The following is a 16,007-nucleotide window of genomic DNA, read 5'->3' as shown; positions in this document are numbered from 1 at the left end:
TTCTTTAAAGGTGAGGCTGTAGGGACAGTTCATGTGCTCCATCAGACTGTGAGTACAGAGAGCAGCAGGGCTTTAGTGGGCTGCTGCTGCAGAGTCTTCAGTTTGAATGATGTAGTATCACTTTTCTAGCTGTAAATATGTGATATCCTCCAGGAACACAAGCGAACAAGACTGTGATGAATCCATGTAGCCTAACTTTGAGGTGAAGCTGCCATGCTGATGCATAGCACTGTTCTGATCCACAGATTCCGGACAGAGGTTAACTACGATGTGCTTGAGGTACGAGATGGACGCTATCCTTCTTCCCCTCTGATTGGCAGTTATCAGGGTACACAGGTCCCACAGTTCCTCATCAGCACCTCCAGCTTCCTGTACCTGCTCTTCACCACTGACAAGAGTCACTCAGACATTGGCTTCCGCATCCGATATGAGAGTATGATGATCTGCTATTGCATTTATTATTACTGTTTTGATCTGAAAAGGGTCACTTTGGTAACATTTATTTCTATATTTGTAAGCTGTAATTCAAAGAATGTTTACCACAGAACTTATTTTACTTATAAATGCTTACGTATGTACTTGTATAGAGAATGCACATGGTAAAATATCACAATACTATTAATTGCATTGTTAAAAAAAATAAATGTAATAAGTGTGCTTCATATTCAAAGTCTCCTACAATGTTCAGAATTTAGTCAAAGCATGCTAGCTAGATAAAACTTGATATTATCTTCTCTCTAATGCATTTCATGGCTGCAATTACAAGGATCTGATAGCACAGATACCTGTGAATGCTTGCAGCTATGAAGGCATCATTATAAATAGTCACATGCTCTTTTAATATGCAGTGATTTTAATCAGGTCCTGTAATTATGATCTAATAGGATGGTGATTATGTTGTGAGATGATTTCAGTCATGCGCAAACACATGACACAAGGAACTGTGCACACGTTCATACACACAAGACTGTAGAATTAACTCCGTCACAGTTTTGTGAACTGAAAGAATGGCTTTTATGCTTGGATGACTCATGTTTGTAACCTTTTCTTGTTGTTTCTCGATAAATCTCAGTTCATCTTAAATTATTGAGTACATCAACTCAAGCAGAAAGTGCTTTCGAAGACTTGGTATTACTTGCATCTACAAGAATGATACAACTTTGAATGATCCAGATAGGCAGAACATTCTAGAAAATAGTATTAACTTAACTAAAATCATTTTATATATGGATTTATAACAGTATGATTTATTTAAAAAAAATGGATTCTGAGATTTGCAAGAGTGCATTTAACAGTGTTATTAAATTATCGTTGTTTTTAAACATTAAGTGAGCATTAGATGATGCCAAAGGATATCTAAATGTAAAAACAGGAAATTACCATTATATGTAAATACACACACACGTATATGTGAATATATATATATATTTTTCTAAGTTTCTAATGCATTTAGAATAAACTTCTGCCCTGAAGATCATTGGCCATTTTCCACAGTAATGTTTGTACGTTTTCTCTTCACAAGCCTTGCAGCTCCAGTCTGACCATTGCGTTGATCCTGGAATCCCAGTCAATGGTCAGCGGCACGGCAATGACTTCTATGTGGGGGCGCTGGTGACGTTCAGTTGCGAAGCAGGTTACACTCTCAGTGACCATGAGCCCCTTGAGTGTGAGCCTAACTTCCAATGGAGTCGCCCCCTGCCCAGCTGTGATGGTACGGTCCACTCTTTACCTACTAAAATGGTTACCGCCAGGGAAAAGGACACATTAGAGATAGGTCATTTATTCAAGCGACGTAATCGCTCCCAGACTGGAAGGGCCTTTACGGTTTGAAGCTACCCTTTCCGCTCCCTTCTCCTATTCCACAAGGCTTTGAATATTTAAGGTCATTATTGATTTTTCCCCATGGGTAATGATAGGAATAGTCTGCCTCCATATGTTGATGTCCTTCAAAAGAGCACTTCCTGTTTGTTTCAGTAGGACTGCGCTCAGTGTTTTGACAAATAGCCTTTATCTTTTTCTCTTTCCTCTAGCACTTTGTGGTGGGTTTATTCAGGGGAACAGCGGCACTATTCTGTCCCCTGGGTTTCCTGACTTCTACCCCCATAACCTCAACTGTACATGGATGATTGAAACTTCACATGGTAAAGGTGAGGCCTTTTTGAAGCTGGTGCTTTCTTTGACAGGAATAGACAGTGTTTTTAAATGAAACACAAACAATAATGTTTCCATGGGCATGCATGGTAAACAATATAGGATGGAAGAAGTATGGATTTAATAACTGGTGGACTTTCTTCTGGCAGCTGTAACCTCAAGCAAATAGTTTCTGTAGTTGTAGATCACACCTGAACAGCAGCCAAGAGGAATTTGCACCATTTCATTTTACAAAATTGGTTCCGTTCAATTATATTCCTCTATGGCATGAATCACTCTCTCATGAAATCATACCAGATGTGGTTGTGGTCAGGACTACATTCAAATCATGATGGACCACTGTACTTACATTTCAAAGTCATCTTTTCCTTCTAGTTTGATCTGTCCACTGTGGAGCATCCACATGCTCGTGAGGACTCGACAAATGCAGCAGTGAATCTTCCTCCACTGTTATTGTTTAGCGTTTCATGCATCATAATCACCTTGACAGAAACATTAGCGTGTTCCAGATATTTCTCTAAGTCTTTAGCTGACATTCTAGGATTCTTCTTGCAAGACGCCCACTCCTAGAAAGAGAAGCCGAGCTCGTCTTGCCATCGACTGATAAACATCAAGGCTTTCAGAGATGCTTTTCGAACCCTTTCTAGCTTTATGCATGTCAACAATCCTTAATCTTTGGCATTCGGAGACCTCTTTTGTTGGAGATGCAGTTCACACGAGGCAGTGCTTCTTTTGAATAGAAAACTCCAAAATTTAGCAATTCTTTTTTTATAAAGTACAGAGCAGCTTTGACTAACATCTTCAATCTCACCTCATTGATTGAACACAGCTGATGCTAACTTCTGGATAAATCATTAGCCTAGGGATTCACATACTTTTTCTACTTTGCGCTGTTAGTGTTTATATGGTGTGTCGTTGTTTGTGCCTTTTGTCTGTTGTGAAAAAATTGTAGGAGCAGGGGCCAGTTGTTCAAAAAGTTTAATCTGGATCAGAATGATCTGGAAATTCGAAATTCCATATGATCCATCTAACCCATCTAACTTTTGTGCCTGTTTTTCAAATCAAAATTGGATTGGATCACACTGAATCAGATACAGACCTTTTCAGATTTCCAAATCTCTGTGGAGCCCTTAAAGAGACATAAGCCCCTTTCACACTGCGATTCTGGAAAATACACGTGTAATGTGTCCCTGCAATTATTCCCGGGTCGCTAGATTTTGCACTTTCAAACTTGCCAGTGATTACCAAGAATCTATGCTTACTTTCACACACAACCCGTAAAGGTCCCGTAAAGAGACGTGACATCAGGATGTTAAGTGTAATACACGAGTCAAAACACTAGGCATTTTAACTTTCACTTAAGCTAACGAACGATCTCAGCTTAAGCGCTGAAAGTGAGGAACTAATTGATATCTACTTCATTACAGTTTGCACATATTTATTTTGTCGTGAACGTTGGTCTTCCTCCAAACCACCCGGTATAAAATTTGTGCGATAACGTGATCAAAATGACAAACCCTTTACCGCATTAGTTCTGGCTTTTGTTCACACAGCGCTTGTTTCGGGACTGAACCCGGCAATGTTACTAGGTCCCCGACCTGGGACGTGTTTGGTTTCACACAGAAGCCGACTCGGCAATTTTCCGGATCTAACGTGCAGTGTGAAAGGGGCTATGGTAATGGAAAAATGAGAGAAAAAAAAAAAGTTTTGCATTCTAGTTTTGCAATGCACACACTCAAAAAAAAAAAGGTCACTTTATTTTCACGACATACACCTTTTGTACCTAAACAGTCCATATTTGTACCTTAAAGGTACATATTAGTACCTAAAATGTACGTATAAGTACCCAATAGGTACAAAAGTGTACCTTTTGAGAAGGTACTCCCCCAGTGACAGCTTTTGTACCTTTCTTTCTAGTAATCCATTTTTTTGTGTGTCAAAAGTATCCTAATCTTACTAAAACATTTTGAACAACACAAAGTAAGGATGTAATTCAGATCAAAACAAAAACTGGATTTTGTGATCTAATTCAGATTTTTTTTTTAACAACACATTTTCAAGATTTGATCCAATCCGATGGCCAAAATCTGATCAGATTACATTTGAACAACTTGCCACAGAAATCCGGGTAAATCTGACGGTTTGAAATACGTTTTCTTGCAGTTTTGTTATTGAAGCCTTTTGTGAACTTATAAACAGTTCATCTATATTCAGTGTTTTCCTCCTCCTCTCAATCTCCGCAGGTGTCCAGTTTACCTTTCACACTTTTCACTTGGAGAGTCCACACGACCACCTTTTAGTCACAGAAAATGGTAGTTTTTCTCAACCCCTGTGGAGATTGACCGGGTCTACACTGCCGCCCCCTCTTAGTGCTGGACTTTTTGGCAACTACACTGCTCAGATCCGTTTCCTCTCTGACTTCTCTGTGTCCTATGAGGGCTTCAACATCACTTTCTCAGGTAGAGACCTTTGCACGGCAGCTTAAACTACATGACATTTATAACAGAAGAATCTGAAAATGATCAATCCTTCTTCTGTTCCCCTCAGAATACGATCTGGAGCCCTGTGAAGATCCCGGCGTCCCCCCCTTCAGCACTCGTAAGGGGCTGCAGTTCGGGGTTGGGGATGCGCTAATCTTTTCCTGTTTTCCGGGATACCGTCTCGAGGGGCCTGCGAGGGTGGTGTGTCTAGGGGGGCGTCGGCGGGTTTGGAGTTCCCCTCTGCCAAGGTGTGTTGGTAGGTGGTCACATGCTTTTCATTTTGCTTTGTTCGCAAATTAATAAATGTCCCCTCATGTGCTCAGACACACACACACACACATTCTAAAACTTTATATCTCAAAGTAAAAGACTAAAGCAGCTCTGCTCAAAACCAGACAGGAAGAAAAAGGTTATGACTCACCATCTGAAAATAAAACCACAGCACCAGCCCTAAATTTAGCCTAATGCTTAATCAGCATTAGTGTAATGGTAGATATCAGCATCTTGGAGACCAGACTTCTTCAATTTAATTCGTGCTGGAATGGCTTAGATGTTACATTTAGAATGTGGTTTCATAACATTATGATTTTGACATCAAGTAATTAGGTATTATGTATTTCTGCAGCAATATCTTGGCTCATCCTTGCTTCATATTTGTTTACCACTCTTGTGAAAACTATATGTAAACATATGTTTATTTATGTATTTATGTTTGTCAACGTCCCTGTATTTAAATAAATGACATATGGTTTACTTCAGTTAAGATCTGTTGGGTATGACAGTTATTTATTCCAAAAACATCATCCAGAAAAACAGCCAATATTTTTCTAATCAATGTTAATTAAGCAAACTTGTTGTTACAAGGGATGCATGATATATAAGTTATTGGCTGATATTGGAGATTTTATTTATTTATTTATCAGGGTATTTAATAATGCTTGCTTATTAACCCTTTTTACTTTTAGATTGCCTTTGCTCTCACTGAAAATTAATCTTTTAAATACACAAAATTAGTAAAACTGTTTTAGAAAATCTTAAAATTAGTATGAAAGATGTGATGCCCAAATTCACTTTAAGCATTTAAAAAAATTGATGTATCAGTTATAATCCATAATATCACAAAAATGATTAACTTACAGGTAAAAGTAGCTATAGTTTTAAATTGAATGTTGTGGTTCAATATCCGAGCAATATTTGGGAGAGAGCTTGACTTGCACTCATTCACAAACACACACCACCCCCTGACTGCCAGCATGAGTGTATAATTATGTTTATGTTTATCTGAGATGTCGTTTGTCAGAGGTCATCTGACTTCTTACCTCCCTTGCTGCAGCTGAATGTGGATCATCTGTAACCGGGAAACAAGGCGTTTTACTCTCTCCCAACTACCCTGGTTACTACGGTAACAACCATGAGTGCATCTACTCCATCCAAAGCCAAACCGGTAAAGGGATCCAGCTCAGAGCGCGGGATTTCCGCCTGGAGGAGGACGACTTGCTTAAGGTTTTTGTGACTTAGTGTGCATTCTTACTTATGTGTTATGTTGGTTTGTAAAGTATATGATGACTGTATGTGACTGTTTTGTGTGTGTTTCAGGTGTATGATGGTAGCAGTAACAGCGCCAGACTGCTGGGCATCTTCACAGGCACAGAGATGATGGATATCACTCTAAACAGCACGTCCAGCACAATGTGGCTGGAGTTCATTAGCAACAGTGACAATACTAGCAAAGGCTTCGAGCTGCACTTCACCAGTGAGTAGCACACTGACACCTTGCAGCCATTACACCGCAGTATGTTTGTGTGTGTGCACATAAATAGATGGATGGATACCTATCTACCAAGCACAGGAGATGTTTTGAAGGACACACTCTTTTTTTCCCCGTCTTACTGCAGGTTTTGAGTTGGTGAAGTGCGAGGACCCAGGTGTGCCTCAGTTCGGATTTAAACGGGAGGACAAAGGTCACTTCGCAGGCAGCACGGTGTCATATAGCTGTGATCCTGGCTACACTTTAAAAGGCCCGGAGGTTTTGACATGTCTCAGAGGGGAGAGGAGAGCATGGGACAGCCCACTCCCACTGTGTGTTGGTAAGATGCTACTGAATGCTCAGCCTCATTCACACTCACACTTACTCCTTTAGGGAGTTGCTTTAAGGACAAGATTTCAAACTTTGATATGATAACACAAAATATATGTTCAATACCTAGGGGGAATACTTGCACAACTTTCTTTTTTTTTTTTTTTTTAAAGATAAATATAGCAAAGCTAGAACATTACATTGAGTTCTATTTTTAAATTATTATTATTATTATTATTATTATTATTATTATTATTATTATTATTATTATTTTACATTTTACATTACATCTCACTTTTTATTTAATTTAATTTTTCTTTTAATTTAATTTGTTGTTTTGTTTTGATTGTGTAAGCATTATGGGACACTATAAACACATGCAGTGTCTGTTTCATTCATACTGGAAGCCGGAGGGTGCCCTTATGCAGGAAGTCCTCACTGAAGTACTATAACTTATGGCATTCCAGGAAATCCTAATTACTGTATTTTATCACAAACTCTAAATCTGCCATATGGTGTTATATGATACACTCTGAGAATGTGCTTCATGAATATGATCCCCCAAGTCAGAGAGAGTTATATTAATTGAAGTGCTTATGATTTTTTTCTTCATCTGTATGTGTCTTCTACCATCCACCCTTACACTCAGCCTGCGTTCTCCTCAATGTGAGTTTGTCACAGACCCAGTTTTCAAGGCATTCTGCAATGCTGTTGAATTTTGAATTATGGTGCTTTCCACCTGAGCCTATGGAGACCTTTAGGCAAAATGTAAATGCCCATATACTGAGGAGAAATGGAACTGTAAAGGCATGAACAAATATTTTTCATCCGCCACAACAGGAAAGTAACTAGTGCTGTAGCAAACAGAGGGCGGACAGTGAGAAATGAGAAGTTGGTGAGGATAAGAGAAAAGAGGGAGGGGAAGAGAGAGCTGGAGAGAATGAGAGAGCAAGAAATGTAGTTTTATGACTTACGAAGCAGGTCATCTCAGGAGTTGAAGAAGATGGGTTTGTTTTATTGTGATTTATGGCTCTACTGTCCACTATGGGAACATTCATCAAAATGAGATAAAAAAGCACAAAAAAGAGTGAGAGAAACAGAAAAAAAAAATTATATATAAAAACAATATATAAATATCAACAACGGATGGATGGACGGATGGAGAGATAGATATATCTAGATCTATGCATCTTAGAATGTTTAAATGTTTGTCATTGAAAACAAGACAAAAATAGTGATTAAAAAAGTGAGATTTTCACACCAATTATTTTTCACTTTTCTCACACTTTTTTTTTCTTTTGCATTCAACAGTTCCCTCTGCACTATCAAAAGAAAAGATCAAAAGTTTGTCTCCATGTCTGTGATTATACCTTTCAGTATGTGTGACAATGGCTTGAGAGGCTGAAGTGTGCATTTGAACACATTACACTTGCATTTTGTGACATGTATATCACACATGACTACAAGCGCTGGCCACCGTGTAATTTGTGTCATTGCTTGTCCGAGACTCAAGGAGAGCTGTGTGGAGGGAAAGTGTATGGCACAAATGTGTGAAGTGCCCCTCCACTGCCTTAATTGAACTAAAGCTACATAGCTATACTTCAGAACTGTCTTGGGATGTAGTATTAGATTACTGTTGATCGATATTTGTATTCTTAAAATTTTCTACAGAGAGTAAAAAAAAATCATTGTATTACTGTTTAATTTCTTCAAACATTTAAAGTGTCCAATCTGTCCTTTCATAAGAAAACAAAAAGCTCCAACAACCCAATCAAACATCAAACTTTTATTTAAAAGAGCCAGTGAAATCCATTTTAATGTAAAATGTAATTTGCCTTAACTATAGTCATTTGTCATGGTGAAGAGATGTTTCATCAGCCACTTTAAGACCTTGAGTCTTTGACCTAAAGCAGTATGTTTTAATTACTGTAAAACCCTCACTGAACATAAATGGGCATGACCGAAATGCCAATGTCTAAAATAAAATAATTATGCATATGATATCAGACAATGTAGATATAATGTAGACAGTAAAGAAAATAAAGTAATTTTAAATATGTATATGTATATGTATAACAAGAAACAGATTATTATTCAATAATATTCAGATTTCAAATTAACATCTTTTGTGTGGTCATGCCAAATTATTAAAACAGATTACTCATTTTTGTTCATGGAAAGTTTAACATTTGTTAGTAAAACAGTGTATATTTCAGATATATACAGTTGAATATCCATAAATTAGAATATCTTTGAAAAGTTCATTTCAGTAATTCAACTCAAATTGTGAAACTCGTGTATTAAATTCAGTGCACACTGACTGAAGTAGTTTAAGTCTATGGTTATATTAATTGTGATGATTTTTGCTCACATTTAACGAAATACCCCCAATTCATCTCAACACATTAGAATATGGTGACATGCCAATCAGCTAATCAACTCAAAACACCTGCAAAGTTTTCCTGAGCCTTCAAAATGGTCTCTCAGTTTGGATCACTAGGCTACACAATCATGGGAAAGACTGCTGATCTGACAGTTGTCCAGAAGACAATCATTGACACCCTTCACAAGGAGGGTAAGCCACAAACATTTATGGCCAAAGAAGCTGGCTGTTCACAGAGTGCTGTATCCAAGCATTTTAACAGAAAGTTGAGTGGAAAGAAAAAGTGTGGAAGAAAAAGATGCACAACCAACCACGAGAACCGCAGCCTTATGAGGATTGTCAAGCAAAATAGATTCAAGAATTTGAGTGAACTTCACAAGGAATGGACTGGGGCTGGGGTCAGGGCATCAAGAGCCACCACACACAGACGTTTCAAGTAATTTCCTGAACCACAGACAACATCAGAGGCATCTTACCTGGGCTAAAGAGAAGAATAACTGGACTGTTGCCCAGTGGTCCAAAGTCCTGTTTTTTAGATGAGAGCAAGTTTTGTATTTAATTTGGAAACCAAGGTCCTAGGGTCTGGAGGAAGGGTGGAGAAGCTCATAGCCCAAGTTTATTGAAGTCCAGTGTTAAGTTCCCACAGTCTGTGATGATTTGGGGTGCAATGTCATCTGCTATTTTTTTTATTTATTTTTTTTAAACCAAAGTCACTGCACCCATTTACCAATACATTTTGGAGAACTTCATGCTTTCTTCTGCTGACCAGCTTTTTGAAGATGCTGATTTCATTTTCCAGCAGGATGTCGCACCTGCCCGCACTGCCAGATGCACCAAAAGTTGGTTAAATGTCCATGGTGTTAGTGTGCTTGACTGGCCAGCAAACTCACCAGACCTGAACCCCATGGTGAATCTATGGGCTATTGTCAAGAGGAAGATTAGAAACGAGACCAAACAATGGACATACTTTCCAGAAGGCCAACAATTCACTTTTTTTTTTTTTTTAAGTATTCTAATCTGTTGAGATAGTGAATTGGTGGGTTTTTGTTAAATGTGAGCGAAAATCATCACAATTAAAAGAACCAAATACTTCAACTACTTCAATCTGTGTGCATTGAATTTATTTAATACACAAGTCACAATTCACAATTTGAGTTGAATTACTTTGCTTTTTACTTGAATTATCTTTTCCACGACATTCTAATTTATTGAGATGCACCTGTAGACTTAGTCTATCAGGCCACTCCTCAAATAAAATAAAATAAAGGCAGCTTAAATGATTAAGAAGAGGGATTTGCACTGTATTCTATAAGCAAACTAAATCCAGTCCATGTCTAGAGGATGTATATACAGTATAAGTTTATGCTGTGTAAATGCACATGCATTTGACCTCTGGGATGATGATGAGGATGGCATGGGTTGGATATTACACTCTCATGACTCCCTGATCCGTGAAACTGGAACTGTCACACGCTCTGGCCCCAGCTTCCAGACAAACAAGTGATTTGTACCCCCGCTGCCCGCCACCAGCACCACCACCATTGCCCCAGTGTAAGATGGATAGTCATGTCTGGGGCAGGACATATTACCAACACTATCAGCGATATTAGCCAAAGGAAATATTCCCTCCCCAGGGAAGGCTCAATCCTGGAGGTGATATACTGCCATATTATTCTGCTCATCACTCATAAAACTCTGCTCAGTGCTGAATGTATTCTTTTAAAGTGGAAAGAGGCGCCCCTGCCACCTGATGATGCATCACTGCACAGCACAACGTGTACCATCCTCGCTCCAAGGATTTAGATACCAATGCAGAATCCCTTACAGAAGCAGACCAATTGACACCTGGTGCATTCATTCATATATATGTAGTCCACATTAAAAATTATTTTTCAAAATCTAATTAAAACCAAATAGGCCTTAATGAATGTAAAATGCGGAAAAAAGTAATACATCATATCGTATCATATTATTTTTCATTTGTATTAAATACAATTGTACAAAAAATCACTTTAACTTTTGGTCTCTGACTTTTTGACTAATTTTTATATATATGTATTTTTTTAAGATGTACTGTTTGTGCTGCAGAGTTGTAAGCTGTCATTGAAGGATTGCGCCTTTGTTTATCTCTTTCTTTACCCAGCCGAGTGTGGAGGAACGATTAAAGATGAGCCCGTGGGCCGGATTCTGTCTCCTGGTTACCCAGCGCCTTATGAGCACAACTTGCACTGTGTCTGGACCATCGAGGCGGCACTTGGAAGCACCATCGGGTGGGTATCTGCTCTTCCATTACCCTCCTCCCCGCCATCTGTCTCTTCCTCTTTCTGTTTTGCTTTTGATCTCTTCATCTAACCTCTAAATGTAACTTCCATCCAGTATCTTCAGCCCTGCTGTTGATCCAAAGCTCTAGAAATGTCCTTTGTTGAGTAATCTCATAAAAGAAAAACCTTTATGGTACACCTTATATATAGTACCATAGTGGGGGTGTAATATATATTTTTACTTGGCTAAATGGAGACTTTCTGTTTTTATATACAGCTAGTTAATACTATAAAACCCTAACTCATACCTGAACTTTGTGTTTTTACATTTGAGGACGTATATACTGTTCACTGATATAATACTATATATTACAAGGAAACAATAATAAAACATTTGAACAAATCTGAACATTGCTGATGATAAAGTGACATCATTTGACCTTTCAGAAGAACCAAGTTCTCGCATTTACCATTTCATATATCAGAAGTCATAATTGAATGCTATTGATTTGGCCATTACCGAGTTAAGTAGAAGGCATTTTCTTTTGAAATGTTAAAATTTAGATATCCCTGCATAATAAGTGGTATTCATTTAGGTTAAGATGAAAAGTGCCATTTGTTAATATTCTAGCATTAATATTCTTACATTTTCTAAATTGGAAGCCCCTTTCTGCTATTGAATATGACATATTACAAATTTTTTTTTTTTTTTTTTTTCAAGAATTGCTAGTCATAAAGTCAGAATAGTGAGATATAATCTTGCAGTTGTATGAAAATGTCAGAAATGTGAGTCAACGTTTTAACCCTTAAAATCAGCATTTTATAACCTGCAACCTCTGAGAAAATAAGTCAAAGTTGCGTGATATAAATTCACAATTAAAAAAAAGAAAATCAGAATTACATGATACAAACTCACAATTTCAAGAACAAAAATCAGAATTGCATGATACAAACTCACGATTTCAAGAACAAAAATCAGAATTGGGAGATATAAGCTCGCAATTGCGAGGCAAAAAAGTTACAGTTATCTTAGTTTTAGTTAATTGGCAGAAACAAGCATCCACAGAAAACGCACCCATTTGATCAAATGGGTGTCCAAGCTTTTTACCCTTTGTCCCTCCAGTGTAGCCATACTCCGTCTAATTGGTCTGATGGTGTATTTGTCAGCTCTCGCCTTAGCCGCAAGCATAGATTGGCTGGCAGGCCGAGGTCTAGCTCCATGCATGCCAGTATTGTTCATCGTGCTGTCACAGTCAGCAGGACTCAGAGAAGCTAGGAGGACATTAGCACTTTGGCAGTCCTACAGGCTGACCTCTTCCCTTCCCAAGCAAATCGCTCCCTTTCGCACTAATGAATGAACATGCCCCCTTGTTAATTGCCACTAGTTCGCCAGCGTAATTTTGCATGAAATCTCGCAGCCGAGGTTTGCCTAATTTGTCCGGGGCTTTAATTGTGCTGTTTATCAGATACTTTCCCCCGCCCTTCATCTAGACACGTTAAGAGCTCCCAGACACTGCCTTCTTGCTGTGTTAAAAGTGGTTTACATTTACATTTAACAAACACTTTTATCCAAAGCAACTTACAGTGCATTCGGGCAATTCATTTTTTACCAGTATATGTGTGTTCCCTGGGAATAACGCCGTGCTCTACCACTGAGCCACAGGAACACTTCGAAATTGACATTTGATTTGGTTTTGCTGCGTCGAAGACTCTGTAAGGTGCCTTGAAGATGTGAAGAGCTCAATCAAATTTCCCTTTTATCCTGTGTTCTTTGTGTCCATAAATTGTTGGAAATGAGCATTGAGGTGAGTGTAATTATATCATAAGGGTTATTGAGCATCTAACGTCGGTACACCCCTCCAGATACTCACGCCAGACGAGCAGGCCACATGTAATAATTGAGGTCACCTGTCCTTTTATTGTATAACCGTATAATTTAATACAGTCTGATACTCAGATGTTGCCTGCTTAAAGCTTGTACTTAGTCAGTGTCATGTAATTACTGATGCAATCATGGCCATAAAAGGTCATGTGATTACAGTGTACTTAAGCACATTGTGAAGCAGAGCTCCTAAAACCCCTCTTAACCCCCAAAGCACTGCAAAAAGTGTCATCACATGGGTCATTATATATGAAATGTTCATTCAGATATGTATTTAATATGGTTTAAAAGTTTGGGTCAGTAAAATTGTATTGTTATTATTATTTGTTGTTGTTGATGTTATTACCATTGCATATTATAGTGCATATAGTGTATTATTGTTTTATTATTATTATTATTATTATTATTATTATTATTATTATTATTATTATTATTGTTATATATTTTTTTATATTATTTTAATTTTATAAGTAACCTATGCTAACCAAGGCTGCATTTATTTAAACATAATAGTGTTTTTCTTAAATATTATTACAATTTAAAATAATAGTTTTCTATTAATATATATTTTAAATTAATATTTAAATTAATAATATATTTTAAATAAAAATACATATGTATTAATTAAATGATATAAATGAAAATAAAATGCACAGCATTCCATGCACAGGCAGGTTTGCCCTTTCTAGCGTGACATGAAGATATCAAATGTGTTAACCACTGAAATCTGTAAACACGTTAAGTAAACATATCTGAGTGTTGGTGAGATTAAGTGTGTGTGACTTATTTAATATTTTATTAGTTGGAAATCATGTTTCAATACGCCGCAGAATACTCTACGCCTCCCACTCGCCTTCTGATAAAACATAGTACTCATATAATTTACTTTAAAAGCCTGTTAGCAAAAGTAAACAGCTGTTACAGTGTGTATTTGCTTGTGAATGTGCTGTTTATTTATACTTTAGTTTATATCTTTAGTACATGTATCTTTATATGACCACATATGAGTACTGCAGGTCATACAGTATAATAAGGTGTTAGAATGTGTCAGTTTACCTTTTTCTGTACTGTATGTGTGTTTATTAGATCCCATTTCACAGGCATACGATAATTAATATCTTGGGTCTCTCCAAGTCTCAGAACTAGTTCCCCACAGTAAGGTATGCACATACATTTCTTTGATATCATCACGAGCAATCAATTATTGAAGATCATTTGCAATGCATTAGGATTGGGATGATGTCTTGCGATAATACTAGGACTCAATGCAGCATTCAGAATATGCTCTCCAAAAAGATGAGCTACCATTAAGCACCGTCTGCAACGCTCTTTGAAATGTGTTACATTTTTCGGCTTGATGGATTTTTTTTATTTATTTTTTATTTGGTAGACCACATCATAAGCAACACAGTATATAGCCCTATATAACGGGTTATACATTTGTACTGTCACAGAGTGTATACTGTGATACCGCCCTGCCCCAGCTGTCCTGTCCCGGTGGACTTCCTTATCCAGAGGGGTTGATGGCAGTGCCTGAGTGTGCAGACATAAAAGGATGTGTAAGCGTGGATTGGGATGTTTGTACAGTATAATGTGTCAGGATGCTGGGGGGGGGGGGGGTGTGTTTCATGAGGCAGGGGATGCAGGCGCTATTTCATTGTTCTTTCATCACAGACACTTATCCACATCTGAGATGCCTTTGTTTGGCAAAGGTGATAATTACTTTCAGCAGCCATTCACACACACGTGCACGCACACACAGAGACGGATATACTGCCTAGCCTCAAATGTTCATATCCACGTGGGATTAGACATTGGTTAAGCCTGCTGTTCCACAGCCGGTTTGGAACATTCAGGTTGCAGCTCAAAGGATCGCACTGTCACGCTCAAGGCTCATCTGCAGTCACGAAAGAAATCTGAAGAATTAACGGAAGCTGGGGTCCCACTTCCCTCCTTCCCTATTATGCTGTTTTATCCACCTCTTTTTCTCTTCCTCCAAAGCCTTCTAGTCATACATTATCTCTGTTATCTTCTCACTTCAGTCCCATCTTTTCAAAGGTAACACACTTCCTATTACTTTTTCCCCACACTCTTCTCTATTTATTATCCTGCAATCTGCTTGTGACTGGTCTACTCACTACTTATTTTATTTTGTTTTGCTTATGTTGCAGGGTTATTACATTATTATTATTTCTTTTCATTTTTCTGCTATTTTTTAATTGTTTATATTATTATAATTATTATTACATTTTAATTGTAGTAAGTAATATTTATTTCTGTATCACCTTTTAAGAACAAGTGTCACAAAGTGCTTTATATGCACTACTTAAAAGGCACAGTCTCTTTTTGTCCTCAATCTAGAACGTGGAACTAGCAGAATCTGATTTGAGGTTCACAGATTCCTTTTGGAGTTATAAGGTTGCAACATCACTTTTATATAAATAAATTTGACAGAGAGCCAGTGTAAAGAAATTAAAATAGGGGTTACGTGAGATCTCTTTGATGACTTGGTTAAAAGCTTAGCAGCAGCATTTTGAACCACTTGTAAACATTTCCGGGATGAATTATTAAGATCAGTAAAAAGAGAGTTACAATAATCAAGGCGGGAGGAAATAAATGCATGTATTATCATTTCTTTCTCCACTGTGGACACAACTGGCCTCAATTTTGCGATGATTCTCAACTGATAAAAGCAATTACGAACCAAATAATTCACATGTAAATCAAGACTGAAGGCTTCTCCCATATGAACACCTAAATTACGAAGGGTAGA

At 37.7% G+C, this 16,007-nt stretch overlaps 1 protein-coding gene across 1 annotated transcript in view; it reads left to right on the top strand.

Moving 5' to 3' along the window:
* LOC127978954 (CUB and sushi domain-containing protein 2) overlaps nucleotides 1–16,007 on the top strand; it is a 274,020-nt gene that overhangs the window by 169,504 nt on the left and 88,509 nt on the right. The window contains exons 17-25 of the mRNA XM_052583978.1: nucleotides 246–433; nucleotides 1,523–1,711; nucleotides 2,031–2,147; nucleotides 4,395–4,610; nucleotides 4,699–4,887; nucleotides 5,965–6,134; nucleotides 6,228–6,384; nucleotides 6,527–6,718; nucleotides 11,235–11,361. Coding sequence (XP_052439938.1) covers nucleotides 246–433; nucleotides 1,523–1,711; nucleotides 2,031–2,147; nucleotides 4,395–4,610; nucleotides 4,699–4,887; nucleotides 5,965–6,134; nucleotides 6,228–6,384; nucleotides 6,527–6,718; nucleotides 11,235–11,361 — 1,545 coding nt within the window. The remainder of the gene's footprint in view (nucleotides 1–245; nucleotides 434–1,522; nucleotides 1,712–2,030; nucleotides 2,148–4,394; nucleotides 4,611–4,698; nucleotides 4,888–5,964; nucleotides 6,135–6,227; nucleotides 6,385–6,526; nucleotides 6,719–11,234; nucleotides 11,362–16,007) is intronic.

This window comes from Carassius gibelio, chromosome B19 (genome assembly GCF_023724105.1).
Source record: "Carassius gibelio isolate Cgi1373 ecotype wild population from Czech Republic chromosome B19, carGib1.2-hapl.c, whole genome shotgun sequence".
Taxonomy (NCBI): Eukaryota; Metazoa; Chordata; class Actinopteri; order Cypriniformes; family Cyprinidae; genus Carassius; species Carassius gibelio.
Note: the sequence above shows the minus strand (reverse complement) of the source record. Positions and strands in the feature narration are given on the sequence as shown.